This window comes from Passer domesticus, chromosome 8, assembly GCF_036417665.1.
Source record: "Passer domesticus isolate bPasDom1 chromosome 8, bPasDom1.hap1, whole genome shotgun sequence".
Lineage (NCBI taxonomy): Eukaryota > Metazoa > Chordata > Aves > Passeriformes > Passeridae > Passer > Passer domesticus.
Window position 1 is genome coordinate 32,498,911 of NC_087481.1, and position 27,015 is coordinate 32,525,925.

Below are 27,015 nucleotides of genomic sequence, written 5' to 3' on the forward strand. Positions count from 1 at the left end.
CTTCAGCTACACTTTCCTGTGCACTTTAGCTCAGAAGTTTTATTGCTTCTGCAAACATTTTTTAAATCTCTTATTTTTTTTGCTGCCCACATCCTAGAGTGTTTTTATTTCTCTTACCTCAAAGATAGTTATGTTTAAGAGTTTCTAATATATTTCCTTAGTTTCATGCAATAACCTTTTCTCTGTTGTTTATGTTTCAGTTCTTTGTTTCTTCCACTGCTAAAATTTGCCTTCAGCACTTTATTATTCTGATTATTTGTCTTTCTTGCTTGTTGCCAGCTTGTACTGGAGACCTCTGGCAACCTGCCTCCACTATCCCTACCTGTGTGGCCTCTGCAAGGTGACTTGCATCCCCCACCAAGGCCCAGGTGGCCACGAGCTTTCTTGGCTTTGTGACTGTTTCCAGTCTCAGTAGTTTCATTAGAGAGAGGCAGCTGGAAATGCTCTTCCAGCACTCAAGGCCCGTGTAATACCCCTTTGTATGAAAATGCAAGATACTGGAAAATCTATAAGCATATTTTTCCCACTGTGAGAAGATACATACATAGGGATCTTTTTTTCCCAGTCCTAAGCACTTTAATTTTATATTCTTGCCCTCATTAACTGTTTAATTATTCCTTTAGCAGCCAGGTTCCTCCCAAGAGGAGGAGACTAATACCTACTAAGCAGCCATCATGTTTCTTTTTACTCATACTTAAGCAAACAAATCCAGTAAATCCAATTCCACTTAGCCATAACTGAATCTTCCCACTGGACACTGATTTGGCTGAGGCTTTCTTAATACTCAGAGGCCATGTGATTTGTCTTAAAAGCAGATGGCCCTTGTTGTTCTAAATAATATTTGTCTGAAACTTTATTTTTTCCCAAAGTGGCTTTTTTGGGTTGATTCTAGAAAGGAATTGGAGTTTGGTCCAGAAGTCAAATGTTGAGTAAGATCTGCTATTTGCCCTGTCTGCTGTTTTTAAGGTACTTGAACTGTTTCCACAGACACCCAGAAAAGAGAACATTTCTTAAGAGATGAATGAAACTTACTGTAACAGCAACTACATTGGAGCCCCCTGGGGAGTTCTCAGGGATCCTGGCAATGTAGTAGTCAGAGGAGAACTTGGGGACATTGTCATTGGTGTCCAGCAAGCGAATCACCACGTCAGCCGTCGAGCTGAATTTCTCCGGTGTGTTCACCTCTATTGCAAGAAGCTAAGAAGAGAAAAAACAGACATCACTACAAAGCAGCTATTAGTTCTCTTAAAGGAACTTCCTCTACACCCATGGCACAATGGTACCCATGGCACAATAGTCTGGTTGGACCAGACAGCTCAGAACTAGGGAGATGATGAACCAGGTCAGCATGTGTCCTCGGCTTGTTTTTGTGTACTTGCTTGAGATGGGCAGTCAAGAGGCCTTCAAACCCATGTATTCATACTAGACTTCATGTGACAGATGTGACTGGTCATAACTAACCAACACACATCCAAAAACCATAACAGAAGCCAACAAACAATCATCCCATGCAGCTCCTAGAACTTGGGGAAACATAAGCACTGATTTATTTTGAATAACTACATAAACTTAATTGTGATCTTTTGTAGAGGAAGTTCTTCCTCAAGAAAGAAGTCAGGAACAATAAAGTGCACCAAACAGGGTAAAAAGATGAGGGAACCAGTTGTTTTGAAGCAGCACTTTTCCCACCCCAAATGCTGGATTGTCAGGCATGTACAGCAGAATCCCATTTCCCAGAGATTCTGAGGACTTCTACTACTGACTTCATGGCACTTCTACCCTCGTTGCCTCATGCTGATTAGGACTTAATCAGATAAAATGAGGGCTTTTGAATTGCCTCACTGTCTCTGAGGAGAACAGAGCTCTTTGACATCACACATTTTTATAACTGCTCATCTGAAAGGACAGGCAATGGCATAGAGTAAACTGAGTATTTACTGTATCTATCTGCTCCTTACTGAGCAAAATCTACTGGATTTGGGGAGCATCAGTAGGATGCCTCAGCTGGTACAGCAGCAAGCTCAGGTTGTGTGTGGTGGTTCTGTAAGCCAGAAAGAGCAGTTTCAACAATGGGTACTGAGAGACACTGGGACCTTCACAGTGTCTGTAGCACACAGGATCAGCACTAAGCCATCAGTCTTGGGCTCTGTGGGGGCTGAGCCCTAATGGCTAACACCAAAAACAATGGTCTAATGTTTGGTTTTCATGTGTGGGCAGAGACATAGTTAACACAAGGCAGGAGGGCTCTAAGATGACAGCACACCACTAATAGACTACTGAGCAGGACGTGAACTGAGATCTAAGAGGCTCAGCTGAGAAATCTGGCTGCAGGGGTTTTAATTGCCAGGAGACGTGTCCCAGGAGCTCCCACAAAGAGAGGTGCCTTAGTGAGCTTTGGCAGGAGCAGCAGGGCTGCCCCAGCACCCCCTGCTCCCCTGGCGCTGCGGGAGCTCATCCTGGGTGTGCAGGGCCTGTGGGGCAGGCGAGTGATGCTCCCCAGCAGGGACATCCCCGACTGCCTGGGGGACACACACTCGGGCCTCTGCTCTGCCAGATTTGGACAATTTGTATCACCTCGAGGTGAAAGCAGAGGGTGAGGAGCTGTTCAAGTAGACAGGGAAAAGGCTATCTCAGTGTCATCTCCTAGAGCTGTGTCTGCCGTGTGCACATTTATAATGCTTGGAAAAAAAGAGAAGAAATGAATCTCGAAGGATTGCTTGCAATTACTGCAGGACACTGCTGCTCCAAAAGGGGAGCCTGGTCACTCCATTGCTGTGCTAACTTTTGTGTTTGGGAGTCTCAGGTGGTGTTATAGCAAAGAAATTTTTGAAGGGACAGCCATGCAGACATCAGCAAAAACCTCATCATGAGAAATCTCAGCTCCTAAAGCAGTACAGAGGTAAAACCTTAGTGCTGATTTTGCATATGGAGCTATTACTAAATTATAACATCTGCAGTTAAATCATCTCTGCTGCTGCAATCAGTCCATCTTAGTACACCTTGTGAAAGCTCAGTATTTTTACTTTGTTTTCCACACTGTTTTTTTTATTCCCTCTCCTTTAAGCAGCCATGGTCCTGCTATGTCAACATGCTGACAACATCTTCCTTCAGGGAAGAAATTTTGTCAGCTTACTTGCCTGAACTGTCTTATGCAGACCTGTATTGTTTGTTTCATGCAGAGAGAAAAAAAAATAGTGTAAAACTATTGCTTCATGGGACTACATATCAACAATTCATACTTAGGTGCCAGAAGAGCAAACTGACATGCAGTCTTAAAAGTGGTAGGTAAATTTTTAAAATAGAATTTGATTTTGGCAGCTGATAATAATTTCAACCTCACCTGGTCCCAGGCTGTACGTGTGAGTGTCTGGAAGCTCCTGCCAAGGCAGGATGTGCTCTAATCTGAAGGAGATGGAGGCAGGAGGTTTGCCCCCAAAGCATGGAAGCCCCCAACAAGGTGGGACAGCAATATCTGGCCCCTGTGGCAGAGGGACTGCAGAGATGTGTGGATTACCATAGCTGCAGTACTCTGGGAAACGCTTTTCAGCTCTTAGACAGTTGAAAATGAAGGAACTCCTGACTACCACCTACATTTAAGAGCCAGCACTAAATGAAGATAGGTTTCTCTAGCAGCCTTTGCTTCAGAGAATATTTCAGTGTATCTTCCAGACAAATTAGCTTTAATTACTCTCTGGCATTTTACTCTTCAAAAATGAACTAGAGGAGAGGGATCATTGCTTACAGAAAAAAACCAAAACCCTGAAGATAACCTCTCAAAGCTGTTGTGAGACACACATTAAATAGAAATATATTTAATCCAAAATTCTAACCAGAATGACTACACTGACAACTAAAACTGGGTAGGAAGGGATTTGAACTTTGCAGGAAAGTGAAGCCAGCAATGAGGTCTTTATAAAGTATTTGCTGCCATATATTGCTACCATATCATCCATCTGCACCTTCTCCCTTTGGAATCCAGAAAAAGGCTGCACTTTTTAAGCCAAGTCTTATAGTCTCGAGTGGAAATAATTTTGAAAAGTCTTTCTCCAGTAGAAAGAATTAAACAAAATAATAGCTGCTTAAGCTATAAAAATATATATCCTTTTTCCTGGTAATTAATTCTTTTGGTGTTCATGGCAATCACATTAACTACTTTGATTTCTATTGGCATTCATGAGGAGGCCATGTGTAACTCCTTTACTGGTCTTTTGGTAGTTTAACCTGAATAAATGTGTGCTTGTTATAATTAGTTTCAGTAGCACTTTATGGCCCTTTCAGAATCTTCCACTTTAATGCAGTAATGATGCCTCATATTTTTGTAGCATCTATAACCTGTAAAGCTCAAAATGGCTTAGCAACATTGCAAGAAGAGGCCTGACACATTGAAGTGAAGCTTGCTAAGGACACAGAGCAAACCACACAGCAAGGGGGAGAACAAAATTGTGGAATTTTGGCGTTTGGACTGTGCAAAAAATGCTCCTCTCTGTATGTTGCGAAACATATGTTAATGCTCAGCTAGATTGTTTTGGCAGTTTTTTAAAATGATTACAGGGATTGTCTATGCAGTTCTTTGCAATCAGAACTGAAACATCTACACTCATGTCAGGCAGCTGACAGAAAACCAGACTACTTAATTATCTTGTTGATGAGCCAAAGAATCCATCAGGGAAGGTGATAATGCAAGGTTCCAGCTTTTGGATGAAACTGGTTCTTGCAGAGCTGGTTTAGAGCATGGGTGAGCCTCAGGTCAGCCTGCAAATGGCTATATAGATAGATAGACTCTGACAAAGGCAGTGAGCAATTTTGGGGAATTATCTTCCAGTCAGCTGGGGTCTTCAGGCTGCCAACATCCAAAAGCATGGTCATGAATCAAATTACTTAGCACTAAGTAGGTAAAGTTCTTGCTGCAGAGAAATTAGGATTTCATCCTCTGAATGTATCATTGTGAGTGCAGAAATAACACCCTGAGGGTTCAGTCTAGAATGATTCAGAGCCACCAACATGTACAGTTTCCAGAGAGACACAAAAAATCAACATTTTGCACTGACTGGACTAAATCAGTCCACAGATGCATCCCTTAAACCTTGTGAAGGTGGTGAACCAGTGGCAGAAATGAGTTTCCCTTGCATGGACTATCATGTCTCTGATAATGCATCAGACAGCTCTGGGTGGATTAAGAAGCTAAATCACATCAGATACAAAAGCCATCCTACTCATACTGCATACACTGAAAGAGAGGACATGGAAAGCAGAAGTACCTTGAAGGTTAACACCTTGAAGCTTTCATAGTCAATGGCAGCAGAATTTTCCACTATTATTGTAACCTGAGCCTCATTCAGGACAGTTTGAGGAACCACTCGGAAGATGCCACCAGGTCCAACAAGACGGAGGTTGAATTTAGCATTGGCTCCCTGTTAATAAAAGCAGATATGACATTGATTGTTTTCAGTAATGTCATGTTTCTTACAGCCTAGATTGCTCTGTTTCTTCAAACTACATAAAATGAGAACAAGCCTTACTGCTAAGAGCCCTCTGCTCTCCATCCCCTGGGCAGGAGATCACTAAGAAGCTTAGTTGTATAATCCCTCCAGCCCTAGTCACAAGACAGACACAGCTTTTCTTAAAATAGATTGACAAGCTTGGTTATTCTTTCAGTCATAATGGAAAAACCCTGCAGCAGGCCTGGCTAAGAGAGGAGTCTTGTGGCAAGCAGCCTGGGGTTTCGTGCCACACACTGGGAGCTACACAGAGATGACACCACATGCATATTGGCAGGGAAATCCTGCCTCTTCCTGCTTCCTACCAAGGAAACACAACTGAACTGCTCCAGTAAGGACAACACAACCCTCACAAACCCAGTCTCACAGAATGGTTTGGGTTGGAAGGGACATTTAAGATCATTTCAACCCCCTTGCCACAGGCAGGGACACCTCCCACTAGACCAGGTTGCTCAGAGCCCCATCCAGCCTGGCCTTGTACACTTCCCATGTCCAATCTGTGTCCTAATAACTTACATGCTGTGTGAGTTGTTCTTCATGCATTCTGCATGATGAAGATGCAGAATCACAAAGTTAATTTCCAAAGAGATGTGGAGTATCATGTTTTTCACTGATTGGATTAAGCTAGCCCAGAGATGAAAACACCAAATCTTTTGGAAGTTGATGCACTTGTGGGGAGAGAGGAGCTCCACTTGTGCAGGACAAAATCTGACACACACTTGACAGCTCCAGGTGAAGTGAGAGAGCAAATCCCCTTACGTAGATAAACCTTCTAGCCAGAGAGAACATGGGAAGCAGCAGTATCTGAAAGGTTATCATCACTTGTATGCAAGTTGGGAAGAGTGTGCCAGAGCCAGCTGGCCAGGCTAATTCTTTTAAACCAAACTGGAGCATGTAAGAGAAAAGATGAAAGGGGGATTCTCATATTTCTGCCTTACAGGGAAGATGTGAAAATGAGCTGAGCCTACCTCACCAAACTGTCTGGGTTCACCAGTTTCTCAGTGTCACGTTTACACTGACAAACAGCCAGATTCACTGCCTGCCTGGTGCCACATTCTGCCTGTAGCATAAATCTTGAGATGATTAATTTCTAATAATAACTTTCAAACAGGACAACTTTACTTTCAGTTGTATCCCCGGAGAGCTTGTTATGAGCAGTTCTTGAGCAGCCCTAGTTCATGCCAAGAGAAAAAGTATTCAGCAGTAGTCCCTTAAGGGAAACAGAATGACCTTGTATCCAAACTCAGTCTGTGTTTTTTTGTCACACAAACCCACTCCCCAACTACAGAGATGACAACAGGCTCTCTTTTGCTGGGTGGTAAATCCAAACACACAAAGCCAGAGCTGCTGGGCTATGGAAAATAGTGCTGATGGGAAGAGTGGATAGTCTGACAGTACACAAAGTGTGTGGCACATGGGACCGTACATGACTAGAAGGGTGGCATGGGACAGGGACAGAACTGCTCCCTCCAACAGCTGAGTGATTTCTGCCACTGATGTCCACTGAACCCAGATCTGCTCAGAGCCAGCCATGCTGCTGCATTCTCCAAGCAGGCAGCCATGGGACACAGGAATGACTGAAGGAACAGCAGCACTCAGTCCTAAGCCACACTGGAGAGGTCTGGGAGAGAAATTTCTGTATAATTTTTTTGCAAGTAAGCATGACATTTCCATCAATCTGTAGGCCTAAACCAGACCTTAACCACAGCTTCCTCCTCACTTGGATCATCCACTCCCCAAAAGAAAGAGTCTCTAGCAGCTGTGACAGAGACAGAGACATGTTTAATTTTCTTCTCTATAGAATCATCTCGGATAGAAGGAAAAACACTGCGTTCTCTGCCTTAGAAGAAAAGCAACCCACCCCCCCCATGAGTGATGCCTTACACTGTACTAGGAAGCTTCTTGAGAAATCTATACAGTGTATTTATCAGTGTTTTCTGCTTATTTTATAGCCTAACTTGCAGCCTGAATATTTTGTCAGCCTAGATATATATTTTGTCTCTAAAGAGAAGAGATGGGTTTTGTTTCTCCCCTTCTGCAGCACTATCCCCCATGACAATGCCAGGATAGACATAGCACTGCTTTGAAAGCAGTCATTTATCTGCTCGCTGCAGAGCAGCAGGAGGGAGGGGGAAGAAGCCAGTGGGTTTGATAAAGTACAATACCATCAAACCAGCACAATACTGAGCACTGTTACAGAAGAGAGTTCTTTCCAATAGTAATACAATTCTCAGATGCATTAAGCTTTTTTCTTGTCACTACCTAACCAGAGGCTAACTCAGATGGATGTCATTCATACAGTATTTAGCTTAGGGGTCCCTATAGCAACCACTGCCATAGCACCTACAGGCATCACAGGTCAGTTAGACAGCAGGCTGACATGGATGGAATCTTCTTTCCTTTTCCTTGATCTGCTAAGAGTTAGTTTGGCTTGGGCATAATTTTTAAGAGTACCTAAAAATATTTCAGTGGGAATGATTAATCAAAGCATGCACTGAAGACCCTGACTGTAACATAAGGGCCAGAAGAAGATGCAGACAGTAATTGCACCTGAAGTTACTAAAGGGCTTGGAAACTCCAAGAAAATCTTCAAAGCAAGTATGTTCTCAGACAATACACTGGCAACAAATGAACACAACCAGCAGTTAGGGAAGTTCACAAGGATTGTTCAACTTCAGTTGCCACAAGACCTGGCAAGGTTTAGGACCACCCTTCCCATTGGCCTAACAGTACATGAGAGACTAACTGAGCTCCTGGATCCAGTCTCTCTGTGATACTGGACCCTACTACTTCATCTGTCCTAGGCTTTTAGGGAATGCAGGTGAAACAGTTGAATGTCTAAAATGACATTTCTCCATCCAAGAGTTCTTTCTAGTCTTTAAGAAAACAGGACAGGAAAACTGAAAGTGTGCATAGTTTCCATTTACCTGATCTGAATCATTGACTGTAATCTTCAGTCCCCGTAAGATCTCACCCTCTGGGGGATGCTCGTACATGGTCAGCTCAAACCTGTTCTGGGGACCATTTTCTCCATAGAACGTTGGTGGATGGTTGTTGAGGTCCACCACCCGTATGGTCACCATAGCAAATGTGTGCTCAGAGATGTCACCTTCCTGACTGACTTCTGATGCCTGCAGCAGGCAAGAAGAAGAAAAGAATGATGAAGCATTTTTCTCCTTTTTCAGATTCATGTGCAGGTATTATTCCACATGTACAAAGCACTCTAACTTGTAGGAAGATTCATAGACTTATATTTCTCTAAAACTTCAGTCCATTTCACGCTTAAGCTTATGATGATTAGAAGATTATTGTAATAAACCATTCCCAGTAGAGCCCCAGTTGATTCTCCCTCTAATTTTGTCATCTTAGTAACTCACTCTAGGTGAAAACAGTTCTCTAAAAACAATCCAATAGAGGTAAGGTAATTGCTTGCCTAAAGTGTTGACAGAATAGAAAAAGAAGACAGTGTGGTACCACAGGCAGTTCATTGTCTCATTGCTGCAAGGACTGTAGCATTTAATACTGTGAGAAAAACTCTACTTGTGGCATTTAGCTAAATATTTGAAAAAGTGCATTTTTTTTTAATTTTTTTTTTGTTTTGAGATTCTGCTGTGGTGTTTAGATGAGCTTAATTTAAGGTGCATATAGTTTAGACAGACAGGCAAACCTAGCTGGTATTTTTCTGAACCAGAAGATCAAATCTGTCTGGGTTTCAACAACTGCAACACGCAGCCTGATTCACTGGATTGAACCTGAGACATTGCTTCTGCCAGGACAGAAACTGGCTCGTATTTTTGTCCCAACAGCTATATTTAACATGCCTTTTTGCTCAAAGGGCTCCAAACGAAAGGCACTTTCTCCAAAGACACTAGTCTGGCAACTGAGGTGCTGGGAATATGTCACTGTATATGCTGGGTCATATAACACCCTTTTGGTTCCTCTAGCAGCTTTTGCAGCCTGCATAAGCTCTGGGTCACCACATACATAATTAGGAGATCAGAAAAGCCTGCAAGGCTTTAATGCATTCTGCATCTGGGGAGTGGTAGCAGACTGCAGTGAAGCAGAGCTGATAGATGAAGAAATGGTGCCAGAATTTAACCCAGCCCATGAGAACTCTGCATTCTCCCAGGTAACTGTACCTGTACCTGCCCTGCTTGAGCTCAGGAGCAAGCAAGGGGGAGCTACACACTGATTCTGGCAGTGTGCAACTCCTCAAAGCTGCCTTTAAGTCAGTATTGTCCTTGCCATAACAATAATATACAGTTCTGATGTGCTGAAGTCTTCACAATTTAATTCTACATTTTTAAACACCTTTTCTTTAGACACTGCTTAAAATAACACAGCCTGTCACATGAGTACTGGCTCATGGAGGTGTTAACTCATCAAGGTGTGAGCATGTATTTGTGTGTGGCTGATGAGTGACTCAGGAGTGGATGCTGACATGACACTGCATGATCTCTCCCAGTCCTATTACCAGTCATAGATTTGACTGTTACCTATCTCATAACATGGAGGTGTCAAGACACTAATTTAGCAATAAAATCTGGAAACACAGAGAACAGGTATCTATGGACTGTAAAGGACATCGATTCTCTAGCCTCAGAGATGAAATTTCATTTGAAAGAAGTAATTTGAGATATTACGTATCCCAACAATAATATCCCAAAATCTCAACAAAACCAATTAGTGCTGCTTTATACTATTTGGCACTCTACTCAGATACAGTTTCTGAAACAGGTAAAGCCAACTATAAATTGAACAATTTTAGACAATCATGCTTACTCATGGCACTTTAGACCAATAGTCTTAAAGTGGCCACAGTACCTACCTTAACTTTTAGTTCATACACTTCTTTCTTGAGCTGATTTGGGCTTTTTATCACAGAAATGGCTCCAGTGGTGTTGCTGATTTCAAATGAACCTTCACTTCCTGCAATGAAAACAAGATGCTCTGGTTGCATGCCACACTTTTTTTCTTTGAACAACATGGGCAAATCAACGGTACACTTCATTAAGCACATCTTAGTCCATATGTGTATCCATATGTATCGGTAGATCTGAAACCACTCTTCAAAAATGAAGGATTTCTATGACTGGTCACAGAGAGCTGAAAACACAGATGAGGGTCTAAAAGGGCTTCCTCCCCAGGAATGGCACAGTGGAGTTCCTCCCTTATGGGCAACTGTCAGCATTTTCCTCTTCCCATCCTACTTGGGCTCCCCTCAAGCCTCAGCATCCAGGCATGCAAATTTGGTATTAGTCTTTATTATGCTGCCTTCTTTATATGCTGGTTTAGACAAAAATAGACATTTGTCATTGTAATTAGCAAATGCTTAATTAAGTCTGAGAAACAAGAACATTTCTCTCACTAATATCAGCTAAGGTGAGAAGCCTGACAACCTGCCAAAAAGAAACACAGTCACTTCCCTCAGACAGCATCTCTGGAGAAGTGTCTTCTGGTTTTAAACATTGAGTTGTCAAAAAAAAAAAAGCTTTCAGCCTGTTGCAAGGCTTTCCTGAACAATAAGGATTTTTTGGAGTATCTGGGGTTAACCCCAAGGTTTCTGAACTGAGGCAGAGTCTGACAGAGGCAGGACAGGGCTGCAGGCTGACTTTGCTGCTGCTACCCAACTTCCATCGATCTGGAGAGAATCCAGTTCCAGGCAGCAGTCTATTGAGGTTGGTGTATTTGTGCTGAAGCAAATGCCAGCTTGCAGAGAGGCAGCAGTGTCTCACCAGGATTCAGGAACCATCTCACATCACAGCCAAGGGCAGGCTGGTGCCCAGGAAGGGCAGCCCTGATGCTGCCTCATGTAAAGTATTGGCCACATCCTGTGCTTTGTGGCAGCCTACCATTGAATGGAAAAGAGAAGAAATCCCTTTAAATGAAAGAGATCAAGCCTTCAGAAATAAAGGATGATGACCTGAAAGCCCAGTCATTGTTCTTTTCTTCAAACTCATTTCCAATGCTGATTTTTAAACCATCCGATAGTATCCTCTTCTGCTAACACCTCCAATAACTGCAACTTCATTAAAGCACTCTAGACACAACATTGAACAGATATTGACTCACAATACCCAATTATTAAGATACATTGGCCTGCAAAATACATTCTGATTGAGAAGAAGCTTAAGTCAATAGTGGTTTCAAACCACCATACTTCATGTTATTGTCTAGTTATCCCAGGGAAACGGGTAACCTGGAGCACATGTAGCAGTATGTGTATTCCTCCAGACAGCATGTTCAGAAGATTGGGCATTTCCTATCATTATTCCACACTCCTGGGATAACACGTGCTTATTAAGAACAAACAATTGCCTATTTGCTGTTTCTGTTTTCTTGTCCTTTAACATCCCAGCCTGCAGTTATTGGAATAAGGGCTTGTCAAAAATAATGCCAGTGTCTGAGGTGCAGGGGCAGAAACCTGTTGCAATCTTCTGTTCTCTGTTTTTCAACTTTCTATGCACTAAAAGCATATTCCCTTCCCCTCTTTTCCATTTCACACAAACAAAGCCCTTTGTTAATGGGCATGAGAAAAGCCTGCTCCCCATTAAGTTATATTTTGTTCTACTTATCCATTATCCCCTTTCATCTTTCTTTCCCACTCTTTCCTAAACACTTACCTTTTTTTTATCCCAGAGAAGCCTTTTGGTCCTTCTCTATTTTCTCTGGCAATCTGGTATCTTTTCTCACTAATCTTACTTCCCTTTGAGATTTTTCCCTGGTTCTTCTGCCTTCACTTGTTCTCCTTACTTAATTTCTCCCTTATTTAGCATATTTTTATGCACTTACTTGTTCTTTGCACCTTTCTTTTTACCTTTTCTCATTTTCATCCGTTGTCTTCTGCAACTCTCTTTTCCTCGATGTTTCTACCTTTCTTTTACCTGTTTATTTCCTCACATTAAGAAGGAACCTCAGCATGGGTCTCATCCCACACCAACACAAAAACTCAGCGGTATCTCTGTTCTGGCTGTTTAGATCACTTGACACAATGAAGCACTTACTCCACAGCTCTTCAGCTACATCTCAGATTTCTCTTAGGATGTTTTGGGATCTTTCACACCTGACAGTTGGGGTGCCCAGTTGCTACAGAAGCTTTGTTCTGGAAGGGAGAGTGTATAAAACTCAAAATCCCCAAAGCTGTAGCCTGGAGTTTAGTTGCTCTAAGCTGTTGTCTTCAGCACCTAATGAATCACCAATTCCACTAAGTTTCACATTCATGCTATTAAAAAATGTGTGACAGACACTCTCAGAATAGCTCATGGAAGGCATTAATCTTCTGGTAACATCTGTTTTCTTCCACTTCAGTGTACAGCCAATGTCTCTTCACTGGTAAATATAATTTCTTCCAAGTAATCAGAGGTTTGACTGTTTAGCAACTTTCATCACTGTATTAATAAAAATATCTCTCCAAATGCCATGTCTAGGTCTCCCAATGAATTATCTCACCTCTCACATTAAGTAATAGAGATGCTCAGAAGAGTGAATGCATCTCCCTTTACACTTTCTGAAATGACAAGCAGGCTACTGATGCCTAACAAATCAGCAACATTAACAGCTCCAAGCACAGTTCTGTGAAGAAGATACTAAAACTCACTGAATTGAATCTTGCCTATTCTCTGCTAGACAGGGCCCTGAAGTTGTTTGAGGTACCTGACATTATTTCCTGAGATTTTGTCTCAGGTTTATTAAACTTTAGCATATTCTGTTCTAATTTAATGCCAGATGGAGTTTTGAGTGCCCTTCAAATTTCATATGAAACAAGCCTACTCACCATTCACGATGGAGTAATGAATACTGTTAGGCTTTCCTCTGTCTCCATCAAGAGCAACAACAGTAAGGACCTCAGAGCCCTGGGGAGAAATGGGAAATCAGAGTCTGTGTGCCGAGATTAGAGCAGTGAAATTGCAACTGCACATTAATAAACTGAACTCCTGTAAGTCTTTCTGCAGTGAAGCGCTGGGGGCAGAGTGGGCACTTGTGCTTGTGCCATATGGGGAGTACAAAAAGGGTCAGTGCCCACTGCTCTGGGTGTGAAATGGCTGCAGACCCTGCGTGGCCACGGGTGCCTCAGCCCTGGGGGCTGGCTGGTCACAGGAATGGCTGGAAGCTGTGGCCAAGGACACCTGCCTGGAGCCACAGAAGTGGAGGGAGGGTTTGGAGCAGCCAACCTGAAACCCAAAGTTTAGTTTGGAGCACTACCAAGATTCCCTCTGGCTGCTTCTCTGTAGGCTCCTGTGTCCCGTGGCCACACAGTGTGCTGAGACACAGGCAGCTGCCAAGAGGTCATTGGGTCACTTTGGTCCTTCCTAATTAAGTTCAGAGAGGCAGTAGAAGCAAACAGAGATCAAAGAGAAACGTGGCCCACAGAACATCTAGGGCATAAAATTGTGATGAAAATGATGGTGATTTAACTGCCCTTAAACCTTCACTGTCTGTCTTTCTGCACAAGTAACGTGGCTGTGGGCCATACGTACAGAATTTGTGTACTGAGGAGCATTTGCTCATGTGACTGCTCCTATCAGCTCAGAGGGATGATCAGTGTCACATTAAAGTGCTCACCCAAGTGGCAATGAGCTGTACAATTCAGGCCTCTGAACTAAAGTGTTACTGTTTGAGGCTGCAGAACCGGGGAACATTGAAGTAACTGTCAGTGAATCACAAATGGCAACAAGGAACATTTTCATGACAACCCTTGAGTGAATTTTTCAAACAAGAGCAAGGCTCTGCTAAAGCAACTGGAAATACAGAACTGTGTTTATTATCGTTTATGCTGGAAGCAGCAATAAAATCTGCCTACTGGGCAAAATGCAGTGCAGTCCCTTTGAAGGTGACAGAGTACTTGTAAATCCTGACAACTCCACCAAGGAGAAAAGAAGCAAGTTTACAAAATTAACACCAAATGCACAAACACCACTAAAATCAGCTATTGCCTCTTTCTCTGTGGAGTTCATTGTAATGGCAAAACCCACACAGGGAAGGACTGATTCGTGCTTCCATCATTATATCATAATGGTGTAAGTTATGAGCTCAAGGTGGATGTAATTAACATTTATTGATTCTCATTTCCATAGTAAACACTAACTCCTGTGTGCACCTGATAGTTATTTCAAGATCTATATGTAACTATGCAGAATAAATCAATACACATAATATCACTCATTTTAAACACCTGCAAAGTACATGAGCATTACTTCTCTGCCCTGCTGAAATGTAACAGCCTCTGCAGTGAACTGCAGTATAGAGTCATGCATGGGTTGCAGTGCACATTTCTGGACAGAAAGGTAAGACAATCTTTCCAGCAACTCAAGGGAAGGTCAAATGAGCAGAGTGCAATCACACTGCTAAACTGATCAATAGTCTAATGTTGGGTAATTTCATGGGTAGATACCATTTCTTGTCCTATATATGAAGAAAATTTAATCAAATCTTATGGATCAGGGTGAAAGCTGATCCATACACAATGATGCTACTGCTTAGATATAGAGAAAATTCACTAGTTTGTAGCTTCAAAAATACATGGCTGAAAATGACTGGTTCTCCTCATTATGTCCCTGCTTGACTGATAAACTGTTTGAGTTTAGGCCTAGGAGGCCTTCCTGGCCCATCCTGCCTAACCAGCCATCACTGAGCAGAAAGCATCCTGCGTTTTGGGGATGTCAAGGTTGCTTCTCCCCAGGTGATGTCCATGGGATAACACAGAGAGTCTTGAGTATTTGGGCATAAATTCTGTCTGCACCTTGTACAACCAACTGTGGGTACTGATCTGACCAAGAAAATCAAAGCACTGTGAGACCACAGAGTGAACAGACACACGAAGGCTTTTAAACACGATGTGTTCAGGTGAGGTGACTGGCAGCCTGCTAAGCCTTCAGCCAAGTGCCTCTGAGCTACAGAAGAGCTCTTACTCACTGTCTGGGTTTAGACCAATACAAATGGGCAGAATCCTTTTTGACGTCAATGAAAATAACAGGAAGCCTTGCATGGCAAATTTGCAGTAGACATAAGGAAGAACAAGTGTGAGATTTGGTCAGCTCAGTTCACCTAGGAGTCAAATCAGAGTTTGGGTCCTATTTCCAGTAAAGCCTAGGCCAGAAACCTTAGGGCCATCTTGAGCAAGATGGGAAAGGCTGTACTTGTTCTCCCATGCATGAAAACCAGAACTTACTGCGACCGTGTCCTCATAGACATATCCATAGTAGGGAGTCCCAATGAACATGGGAGGAGTGTCCTGAACATCCTCCACGTTGATAGTAACTGTTGTTGTGGCTGAAAAGACTTTGTTGTCTCCCCTGAGCTTCCCACCACCATCCTGGAAAAGAAGTCATTGTCAGATGCCTCTGCTGAAGCATGCCTGCAAATCAGCTGAGCCATTGCATGGACCTCATGAGCCTTCAGAAGCACAGATCTAGGAATCCTTTCCCTCTCTGAACGTGTAGATTTAAGCTGTGCTGCCCTAGTCCCTTCTCTTTTCCATTTGTCCTGCTTTCCCTCTGATTAGGAAGACAGCTTGCAGTGCCTCATAAGTAATTTCTTATATTAAAAATGATTGAGCCAATATATACAGTCATAAATGATCTTTAGAGAAGGGACAGGGAATTCAAGGGCTTTTCAGGAAAAAAGAATGCTAGAAACTGATACAAAAGTTAGTGACCAAGGTACACAACTTTTCATCCCACATAGAGTCTTGTCATGAACACAAGGCAGTGCACAGTAGCAAGGTAGTGCATCTCTGGAGGGAAATAAACAGTGTACATGCTGAAAGTCTCCCAGGAACTCCAATGTGATAAAGTGCAAGCACAGAGGAGCTGTGCAGCAAAAACCTGCGAGACAGCCACACTGTGTAAGCAGTCTCTGGGGACTTGGTACAACCAGCTCTGCACGACTGGTACAGCAGAGCCAATTAGGAAGACAACTTGCTATTTCAGAAGCTTTTAACACCCTCAGTCTCAGAGCACCGGCTGTAGGTCAGTAGTCATGCTGGTGTGTAAGAGTGTGAATTGTTCAACATGTCTGCAGTTCCTATTCTAAAAATTCCAATTTTTTTAAAAGATTAACTGATTTTTTTTTTCTTCCTTACTGCCCCAAAGGTAGAATTTAAGCCAAATTTTGTTACTTCTCCTCAAATGAACCTTGGCTAAAAATACATTAAAAGGTCCATACATTTTTAAAAAACATGAGCAACTCTAAGTCCCCATAAGTTACAGCAAAACTGCCCTCTTTCCATCCATGTGAGTCTGTGTGACAGGTCCCCACAGGATTGTGAGAGACTTCAGAATCTATAAGCTTTTAGTGCCTGTTGGCATGTGCAGTCACAGGTACAGTACTGCTGGGAAAGAGAGTGGCAAGAAGGGATGTGCAGCAATATTTGCAGGATTTAAATAAGCTCCTGGCATGAGGCAGCAAGGAAGTGAAAAAAAGAAACATTCACAGATATTTCCAGAAAAGAAATCCATCACTTGTGCTGTATCTAGGTGTGTCCTGTGTCTTAATGTGGGTAGTGACTGTGGCCTGTCTGCCTGCCAGGGGTCTGTGCTTGTGGTGGTAGCTGGGCAGCATAAGGAGCCCTGAGCTCACAGGCTGATGCCTCTTGAAGGCAGGGCTGGACACACCAACCCTTCTCTTCTAGGTGAGTCCCATGGCACAGGGGACATGAATGAAATGTGGGAAACCCCCTCCCAAATCCTCCAGATGTTATTCAGCAGCAGACACCTGCTACCTTTCCTCCCCCACCTTTCCACGTTACCCCTGACACCTCCAGATGTTACAGCAGGAGTAACTCTGCTGCCTTCATGTTTCAGCAGCACTTGTACTCAGACTAATTAGTCCCACTCAAGCACAACAACCCACCTCCTCTGGCCTCACATAAAAGCCTTTTACCTTGGCTACAACGACAACAAAATGTGTTCTTGATTTCTCGTAGTCCAGGGTGACCCCTGGTTTGATGCGCAGGACACCGCTGTGACGGTCTATTGTAAACTTATTAGTGTGGATGTTCTACAGGAAAAGAAAAGAACCAGCCAGAGATTACACATATGGAGATAGGATTGCCATAGGGATTCATCCTTTATTTCATCTGCTAAGGGAGAAGACTAGAATAATGATACGGTTGGGGTGAATAATGTATTTGATGAATTTCACCTCTGTGTGTTTATGAACAATTCATGAACCAATCACACGTCTCTCATTATTCAGAATAAATCAGTTATTTATAATGTACATTTTTTTTGATCTTTTAGTATTTCATTGTGAAAACTTACACTTTTAGTTAACTCAGTTAATTGCATGGAAAGAGGTAGGGAGACTTAACAGAAAAAAGATGAAGGGAAAAGGAAGAAAAAAAGAAATGGTGTTACCCCTTAGTGTTTCAAAGTTCTACTGGTTTAAAAAAAATGCAGGAAGGTTGCATGTATAGATTATTGTCAAACACAGAGGTGGCCTTGTGATTTTTGTAATGTACAAGCAAAATCTAAAGGACATCTGATTTTAAAAGAGGCCTAAAAAATGCCTTCCTCCATTCTTCTGAACTGGAGATATCTGTACAAACACCTTTGTTCCTGTATCCAGACACAATGGCCATAGTCAGATAATCTTGGCCATTTCAGCAGACATCGCCACCTGCCTTTATCATACTTATGGAGAGGTTTTTTCTGTGCAACTTGAGAATTCTCAGAGACTGTGCCCAAAGATATGGCAAGATTTTTTCAACAAATACACATATTTATTATCCTTTTTGCCACACAAATATACTATAAAATTATTTATATAATTATAAATAATTATATATTATTATAAATATATATATAATTATATTTATATTCTATAAACATAGAATTTTGAAATTGCTGTCCTTTGGTTCATAGACTATCAGCTCTCTGGAAAAAGCCCTGTGCAAAATTGAATCCTGAATATGGATCATAATTTGTGAAACCAAAGCTAAATTTCAACAAGACACTCAAGGTGTTCTTTCACAGTATACCCAAGCTCTTAACAGGATTAGCTTTAGTGCTATGTAAATATCTTCTCACTTCTCTCCATATTCTTATCCAAAATTAAATATTGCAATAAATTTGCTTTGTTTTTGGTTTGCTTTTTTTCATGTTTCCTCTTGAATAAAGGGCACTGCAGATAACCTGGCTGAAACTGCCTGTAGGAAGAAGGAATTTGAAGGACATAATGCAAAAAATTGCCCTTGTGGCATACAGAATATCTGTAATACAGAAGTTCAGCTTTAAATCTGGAACCCTTTCAGTTCTTCACCAGTGGGCAGCAGCTGAGAGGATGGTTTCAGGCAGTCACTGCTTTGGCAGGGAGAAGATTTAGTGTCTCTCATTTCACACTGTGATGCAAGGTATCAATTATGCACCAGCCTGCTACACTAAAGGGCACATTTATGTTTCCAGTGTGTTTTGCTCCCTAAAGAAAGCTATTTCATGTTTTAGAAATCCCATAAGCATACAGGATTACCAGCTAATCTTGCTCTCCCTGTCACTCCAAAAGAAGTGTCAGTAAGAGCCCTGCCATGGGGGTCCTGCTGGCAAGCACAGGAGTGTCAGTGGCAACTCCAACTCCCCTTGCTGCCTGCTGGATCACCCTTGGCTGTTTGCAATCAGACAACACCCCTTCTGCCAATGTTTTATTTTCTTGTGCATGGTACAAAACTGGTCCTATAGGCACTAGAAGTGCACTCAACCCCCAAAATATTTTAAAATCTGTATTCTGAAATCTCAGTAAATGAGAGACGATTTGTGAAGGTACAGACAATACTTTACCTGCAAGAAGTAGGTGATACTTCCTCCAGAACCCGTGTCTTTGTCTATTGCCTCAATCTTAAAGATACTGCTGCTGGAGGGAGTGTTCTGTGACCAGAAAGAGTTAGCAGAGTCACACAGAAACGGAAAACCAGGTGAGGTAAAAGAAATGAAAAATGAGCAAGCGGGGAGGCAGAAAGATAGTGATGGTAGAAAGAATGTAAAAGCACTAAGGGAACCAAAGAGCAGAAGGGAAGAGATTAAAACTGGAAAACAAGAAGAAACACTTTGTGAAATAAAAATAACAGAACATTTCAGCTGAGACTGGCTGTATCCTATTCCTGTAGTCAATTCTAAAAACTCACATTGGCTCACATCTTGGAACTTACCCCAAAAATAGCACACCTTAAGTACCTACAGACTTATTCCCCAAGTTTGCAGTGAATATTAAATATCTACCCAAACCCTAAACCAAGAGAATGCAAGTCTGTCCTGCACAACTTGTTATTTCACTGAAAACATATTAGCCCCTGTTTACATCCTATAGAAGTTTATTTCCAGTATGCAAGGGAACTTCACCCACCTCTGGGACTTGGACTATGTAAGGTGTATTGATGAACTCTGGGCTCTCATCATTGGCATCCATTACAAGGATCCTGACTTTTTCAGAAACCTGGAGTAGAATATGAAGAGCATATTATGACTCCCATTATTTATGAATTCCATTATTTCCTTTTTACAGAGACTTCCAGGGCAGTTGTGCCTGTAGGAGGCTGGAACATCCCAAACATTTTTTGTAATAATCTCAATTAATTTATTTGAGATGAGAAAGAGCTCTAGATTTATCCAGTCTTGTAGATAAGAAGAGGGTCCCACTTTTGTGGTACCTCTAGTGATGAAGCCCTCATCCTCCTACTGTCAGACTGCCATCCTGGCCCTGACAGCATCAGTCCATAAATTAAAAATGCCAAGAAAATCTGTGGAAACAGGACTGAAGGCTCATTGCCTCAGATAAGTCTTTAATTAGACACAAGCAAAGCTTTATCTAGCAGCAGACAAGAAACCCCCCACCACCTTAGCCTAAGCAAATCTTCTTAACATCATGCCAGAGAAACACTGTGGGGGTGGGGACAGGCAGCTCTTGGGCACCCAACACTAGTTCCCATAATGTCACACATTTCTCCAAAAAGCCTCCAGATCTTAGGCACAAATCCGGCTGTGCTGGCAGTGAAACTTCATAGGAAGCTGCTGTAATTCTGCAGGCTGCTAAGTCAGTATTTCAGCTCACACTTCATTGTAATTATCCTCAAATAGCTGAGCAAGGAGATGAAGTGAGACTTGAGTAACTGTGAGTTCAGTGGCTCTTGGAACAGGAGGTAAGGCTCTAATGAGATTATGTTTTCTGATCAAATGAGATGGTCCTTTTAAGGTAATTTAATAGGAGTAGGTATGTGAGGAAAGACAGTTTGACAAGCTACAGCATAATTAAATACTTACTGTACTCAGGCCATCTGAAATACTGACAATAACTTCAACCTCATCTTCCTTCTGTAAATGAAGAAAATTCTTTTGTAAGAGAGATGGTGTTTTTCCTGATTGGAAAAAGGACTGCAGATTTAAACCTGTCTAGGCAGGCAGATGAAAGTAACAGCTAATATCACAGAGCAATCCCAGCAGAGGCCAGGAAGACTCCTCAGAAGCTCCAGCTACTTGAACCCTCTGTGGCTACTGTCAGGAGATGGTTGCTCTGGTAATCCCTCTTGCTTCCTAAAGTGCTCATAAAATCAGTCACCTTTTTCAAGAAATGTTCCCCAAAATGGCACTTTGATTCAAAATTGGTCTGTATCAGTGTACAGATTTTTAAAGGGTTTACCAAATATAGTGTAAGCTTCTCAGTGAGGAGATGCCTATTCTGCTTCCCAGAATAAGGCTGGCTTTAGGCATTTTTGACCAGCATGATGTACTAGAGGAGTGTCCTGAAACACTGCTCACACAAATCTCTACTTCTTCCTAATGACAGGAGGGTCCCCTGTCTGAGGATTTAATGACTGTAGCTGCCCCTAAGCTCTTGATGGGGTGTGGGTGGGGGAAGATAAGAAATAAAGAATATACTTCTCTTTTGAAAAAAGTTGGACAGACAGCTGCTGAAAATTTTGATAGGAATATTAGTGGCACAAGTCAACTGGAATGCAACATGAGGGGTGAAGTATAATGTCTTAGAATTGCAAAGTATATTACATGCTTCAGGGGCTAATAAACTGGCTTTGTCCCTCAAAGCCTCAGATCAAATTAAACCGAAAGAATTTCCACAAACACCTGGAGTGGTGCCATTTGATTGTACCTCTCTGTCAAGCTCCTCGATCAAAGTAACATTTCCAAGATTCTTGTCAACAGAAAAGTAACGCCTTGATCCAGCTTCATAGGTCAGGCCATATGTGACAGGATCTCCTTCTGGGTCAGTTCCATTCAGAGTGTACACGTGGGTACCTGAAAAATTGATATTCAACAGCATTTCCCTGTGGTTGTTTCAATCAGTGAGTGTTTCACTGGTCTGTTCCTTAGGAACCTGGCTATCCTGCAGCAGGAAAAGGTTTTGTCAATCAAGCCCACTTACTGGGAAATATGGATAAGCAGACAGTTCAACAGTCCTGATGGCAACTTTTCAGCCAGCTGTTTAAATGGAGTTTATCAGTGCTGGTTTCTGTCACTTTAGGCCCTTTCCTGTGGAGCTGCACCCAGGTCAATACTGTTCATACCCAAGGGTTTACATAGGTGACAAGCTCTTTGCCAGCTCTCAGTCCAGGTGAGCCAGAAGTGACGCTGTTGTACAAATAGGTGACAACCTCAGCAGCACCAAAAGGCCCTCCCAGATCTCTTCTTTGTAGGAACATCAGAACTGCAAACTAGCATGCAGAAAATCTGGCAATCTCCCTCTCTTCAGGATTAGATCTGAGCTCTGGAACTCAGGAGGTGCAAGGACATTTCATACTTTCCCATTTTCAGAATTAATCGATGCAAAAGTCTTCTTTCCTATTGCACTCCCACTCGTTAGCTCTCTCTCATTAGATTCTTTACTTGACACACCCACTCATGCTCATACCAATTATTAAATTTTTCAAACTCATCAATGTATTTCCTTCAGAAGCTGGAGAAAGATTGTTATTTCTATTTTTATACATTGAGAAGTTGGTGCCAGTTTTCCCACTCAAGTGACTTTGTGTATTATAAATGATAATTCCTGGAGGAGTTATAACACCCATATTTTCAAGGGATGGTGAGAGTGTTTATTAGCATTATTTTTTAAACTTACATGTCTGTCATTCTACTGTGCTTTAACACCTTCATCTAAATAACTTCAAGCAGTTTACAAACACCAGTTAACCGAGCCTGAAATATAAACCACTGTTGTTGTTTCCTTCCCATCTGCTGTGCCTTGGGTAAGTTACCTGACACATTCAGGTTGGAGAGGTTAAGCACAGAAACTGCTTTATATCTAACAAAGCCCTCTGCACTGGAAATGCTGCAGCAAGTGATTCACTGGTTACTAGTGAGTTTTGCTCATCCATGCAATCCAAATACAGGATGGAAGAATCCCTGCTTAAAAAGTTAGCATAAAGTTAAGGACAAACACTAAGAGTCCCAGTCTTGAACTACTCTGGCCCTGAGTTTGACAGATGTTTAATTCAGTACTCAAAAGTGATAATTTTTTCTCCTCTCCTCTCTTCATAGATCACTACCAGATCTGTAAGTTTATGTTTCATTCTAGAGCTTTGCCCACACCACTGACAGGTCAGCTTCTCAAAGGTTTCCTCAGTTTTGCAAGGCAACCTTTTGGACCTCATTTGCTTCTTTCTTGGCATTCAAACTGTGAAGCTGCTCAGGGGTCTTAGTGGCCATGGGACATCCAGCCATCAGTGGTCATATTTGCAAAGAATGACTGTCTTCTTGTCATAGCAAGAGATTATACTAAACCATGTGGAATCTGTGCTCACTCAGGAGTAAATTCTCATATGATAATTATCAGGGCAGTATTTGGGCACCTTTGTACAGAAAAATATTACATTGCAAAAGCCAATGCATCCACAAGAGCACTAACAAGAGATCCTGTTATGAGCTGGTTCAGCCAGCCAACAAATAATCAATAATTTTGTGAACTGCAAAACAGTTCACAAAACTACAAGACATTTTCCACATTTTTCTTGTACTTTTCCCACAAAACAGAATGGAAAATGACAACACATCTGTAACTGTGATCCCTGAAAATTATTAGGGAAAGACAATGAGCAGTATGATGAGATATTCCTGACTGTAACAACTCTGTAAACACGAGGAAATTAAAGGAGAGGAACTAACTGGGACTGATATAAAATATTATTCTGAAAGGACACCTGCTTCCTGATACAACTACTTATATAAGAGAGAGAAATTTGAAAACTGGAGGATTCTGTAGCACTAGCACAGACTTACTTCTTCTTGTTTCTCAAAAGCTTTTTCTTAATATCACAGCTGGGTCCAATTGGAGATTTAAGGTGTCAATTCTCATCATCTCACTGATATCCTTATAAATATAGTACTTTAATGCAGCCTGTTTTTGGTTATTAGTTGTCTCTACATCTTAGTTGTTTTCTGCCCTTCTTACTACCTTTTCCTGTCCCTTGCACTTGACACAGTGTCATGCCTGTTTCTAGCTTGTGTGGATGTCTGCAGCAGCTGCTGAGCAGTGCTCTCTGTGCTGTGGAGAAACAGGATGGACACCACATCTGGGCTGTCTCAGAGCCTGAGAGCAACCACCAGGCACAAGGTGTCTGCCATGACTGCCCTGAAATACCAATACCAGCAGTACACAAATGCAAACCACTCCTCAGGGGTCACAGGGCTGGAGAACAACACACTGGAAATTTATGGGAACCCATTTGAACCTGGGCTGCTTCTTTAAATCTCAGTTTCCTTTCCTACATTGCTTAGAATTTTCTTATAAGGAAAACAGGAACTTCCTTGCTGCTGAATGTGAGTAGAAACATTGATATTGGTACAGACTGAGATTACTGAGCTTTCTGAGCAAGTAATGATGGACTTCATTGATCTTTACACTGGACTCTGCTTTTTAGCTAAAGCTCATACTTAATTTTTCATAATACAAAACACTCACATGCCTTTTACATTAGATTGTGGATCAAAATTTATTTTCTAACTCATTATAATTCCTTATTTTTTCCAAATTGTAATTTCACTGCACAGTACCCTCCATATCATTAACACCCCCAGGAACACTTCTCACCACAGTGTTAATGCCAATTAAAAATCTGTTCTCAGTGTGCAGCCTCTACTTACTGAAAAGGAAATAAATGAAAAAGACAGATAAAATCTTACCAGAGGATACCAAATAAATACCCTCTCCCTGTCATAAAAATATGGGAATAGAAGAGTCTTTACTTGAGGATATGGCAAATGCCACAGTTAGAGGAGCTGGATATTCTGAGTACCCAGGGAATGATGCAGCAGGCTGGGACAGGGGAGTCCTGGGGCACTACTTGCTGCTTCCTGCTGTGGCTTCCTCCCAGGAGCCATGCCAGGCTTTTTCACTCTGTTTTTCCTATTCCATCTTAAAAGTCATTTGCTCTCTGCTCTGCCACTTGGCTGAATGGTTGTCTCATTATGCCATTGCTCCATTTTACTTCATTTCTGACTCAAATTTAATCACAGTTTCTGCCCTGGGCTCTGGGACTGATTTTGCTTTCTCATTGAAGACACGCTCTCCCTCTCTGCTGTGCAACACTCAGCAATCAGATCCCTCCCCTGTCACCTAAACAAGCCAAGCACATTTTGGATTCATGCTCAGTCCTGCCACTGTCCTTTGCCACCACAGCTGACAACTGTTAAGAAGATGCTGAGAGGGACATGAGTGGCCATGGTCCCAGGACAGGACACCTCTGTTCCTAATGTCACAGCCTTGCCCAGGGTCACATGTCTCTCTCCACCTTCTCAGCCAAGGGCCCACTTCCCCAGAAGGAGATGGACAGTTAAAGCTACAGACAGCTGTTTTCACACCAAGCTCACCCCAAGCACAGGCTCCTGGAGGCCATGGACACACACCATGACTACTCCAAAGCCCCTTCCCCATTCACTGCCTGCTCCTGCTCCTTCTAGACCATGCCCAGGTGACTTCTGCTCCTTCCCTGCACCCTGGTGCACCAACCAGCTGGCAAAGCAGAGACATGGCAGCATCAGCAGCAGCCAAAACATGCCCAGTGCCTGTCCTGGAGAGATGGGATATGGCAGCAAGGGCTCAGCATGGGGCCTGGACCATCACCCCACAGACAGCAGCAATATGTCCCTGCAGGACCCATGGCAACCAACTCCAAGCAGAAACCATCTGAGTGCAATTTTCTGATGTATCTGCAGTTTCTGTCAGAAGAATCTAAACAAAATTGTAACACCTCTGAGTCCTCAGAGCATCTCTGTGCAGTGCTTGGCTTTGCAGGGGGCTTTGCTCTGTGCGTGGTGGCACTGCCTCTGGGGTGCAGAAGGCTGTGCTTAACACTGCTGTTTTGGCAGCTCCCAGCTTTCCTAGAGGTGGACCAGGGTGACAGAAACAAGGAAAGAATGATAGGTACCACAGGGGACAAGAAGGCTCTCCTCAGTCAGCTGTGAGTGATGGGAAGAAAGGAGACCAGCAGCATGTATGAACAGGGCAAGCTGGAAGGATGGGGGGATCTGAAGGGATCAGTCACCTAGTGGTGAGGAGGTGGCAGCTGTAGCTTTGATCGAAGAACTGCCACTGTAAACTGGCTTTTAATGGGAGAAGTGCCTTCTTGGGGGCAAGGGGAAAAAAAAAACAGAAAGGGAAATGCAAGGAGATCATACAGAGATCTACAGAGCACTGATGATGTTTGGGCTTTGAGAGAGTAATGAACTTAGGCCTTCTGAGTATGCTTCAATCCCCTGCTCTGCAGCTGTTCCCAGCCCCACTGTGTCCCCACCATGAGGCTTACAGGGATTATGAGGTAAGATGAAACAAACAACCTGAAATAGCATCCCACTCCTGCCTTAAGACCTTGATTAGGAGCACATGCACATTTTGTATGTACACATGCAAAGAGCGAATTACCCACCTGCCCCATCAAACCACAAACACCAACTGCTATTTCAGTTCATAGCTCCTCCCATTCTTCTCAAATCTGGCACTGAAAAGTGCTGCTGCTGTTCTGGCCCCTCTTACTCTAAGAGGTCTCTAGCCCTGCAGCAATAAATAGGATCTGGGAATCTGCAGGTACCTCCAAGCATTCATGCAGAAATGCTGGTTTTATGATAACTTGGTACACAAGTTACAGCCCTGTGTAAATAATCAAAACTGGACAGGGGAAAAGAAGGTCAAGTTAAGGATGACACGAGAATGGTAATGAATTTGATGTGTTCACACAGCTGCAGAGATGCAATGTCTCTTTCTACAGCCACACACAGACTTGTCCATAGACTCATATCCTTTCAGTGTTCCCAAATGTTTCATGTCCCTTGCCTACAGATGTCTGGGAATAAAACTAACACATACAACTTTGCCAACCATTTGCAATCTCAGCAGGGTCAAAGACTGTAAAATTTCTGAAGGTTTATTAAAGCTGCTGTCTGTGGCATTGCACAGATCAGACACCAGCTGCTGCCAAGAAAAGCATCCTGCCCATGACTCCAAACTTTATGTAAGGACAAAGATCTAATAGCAACCTGTCCATTTTTGCAGCACATAAACCTGAGTGAAGCTATCCAGAATC

General features: G+C 42.5%; 1 protein-coding gene across 18 annotated transcripts in view; it reads right to left on the minus strand.

Annotated features, from left to right (window-relative positions):
- Window positions 1-27,015, minus strand: part of CDHR1 (cadherin related family member 1) — a 70,210-nt gene that overhangs the window by 14,216 nt on the left and 28,979 nt on the right. For 17 of the 18 annotated variants that reach the window (XM_064430225.1, XM_064430223.1, XM_064430227.1 and 14 more), the window contains 11 exons: window positions 21,591-21,736; window positions 20,747-20,797; window positions 19,833-19,922; window positions 19,271-19,357; window positions 17,379-17,495; window positions 15,667-15,810; window positions 13,273-13,351; window positions 10,327-10,427; window positions 8,426-8,629; window positions 5,259-5,411; window positions 1,033-1,197 (listed from right to left, as the gene is read on the minus strand). In XM_064430225.1, coding sequence (XP_064286295.1) covers window positions 1,033-1,197; window positions 5,259-5,411; window positions 8,426-8,629; window positions 10,327-10,427; window positions 13,273-13,351; window positions 15,667-15,810; window positions 17,379-17,495; window positions 19,271-19,357; window positions 19,833-19,922; window positions 20,747-20,797; window positions 21,591-21,736 — 1,337 coding nt within the window. The remainder of the gene's footprint in view (window positions 1-1,032; window positions 1,198-5,258; window positions 5,412-8,425; window positions 8,630-10,326; window positions 10,428-13,272; window positions 13,352-15,666; window positions 15,811-17,378; window positions 17,496-19,270; window positions 19,358-19,832; window positions 19,923-20,746; window positions 20,798-21,590; window positions 21,737-27,015) is intronic. The other variant, XM_064430231.1, reaches the window with a different exon arrangement.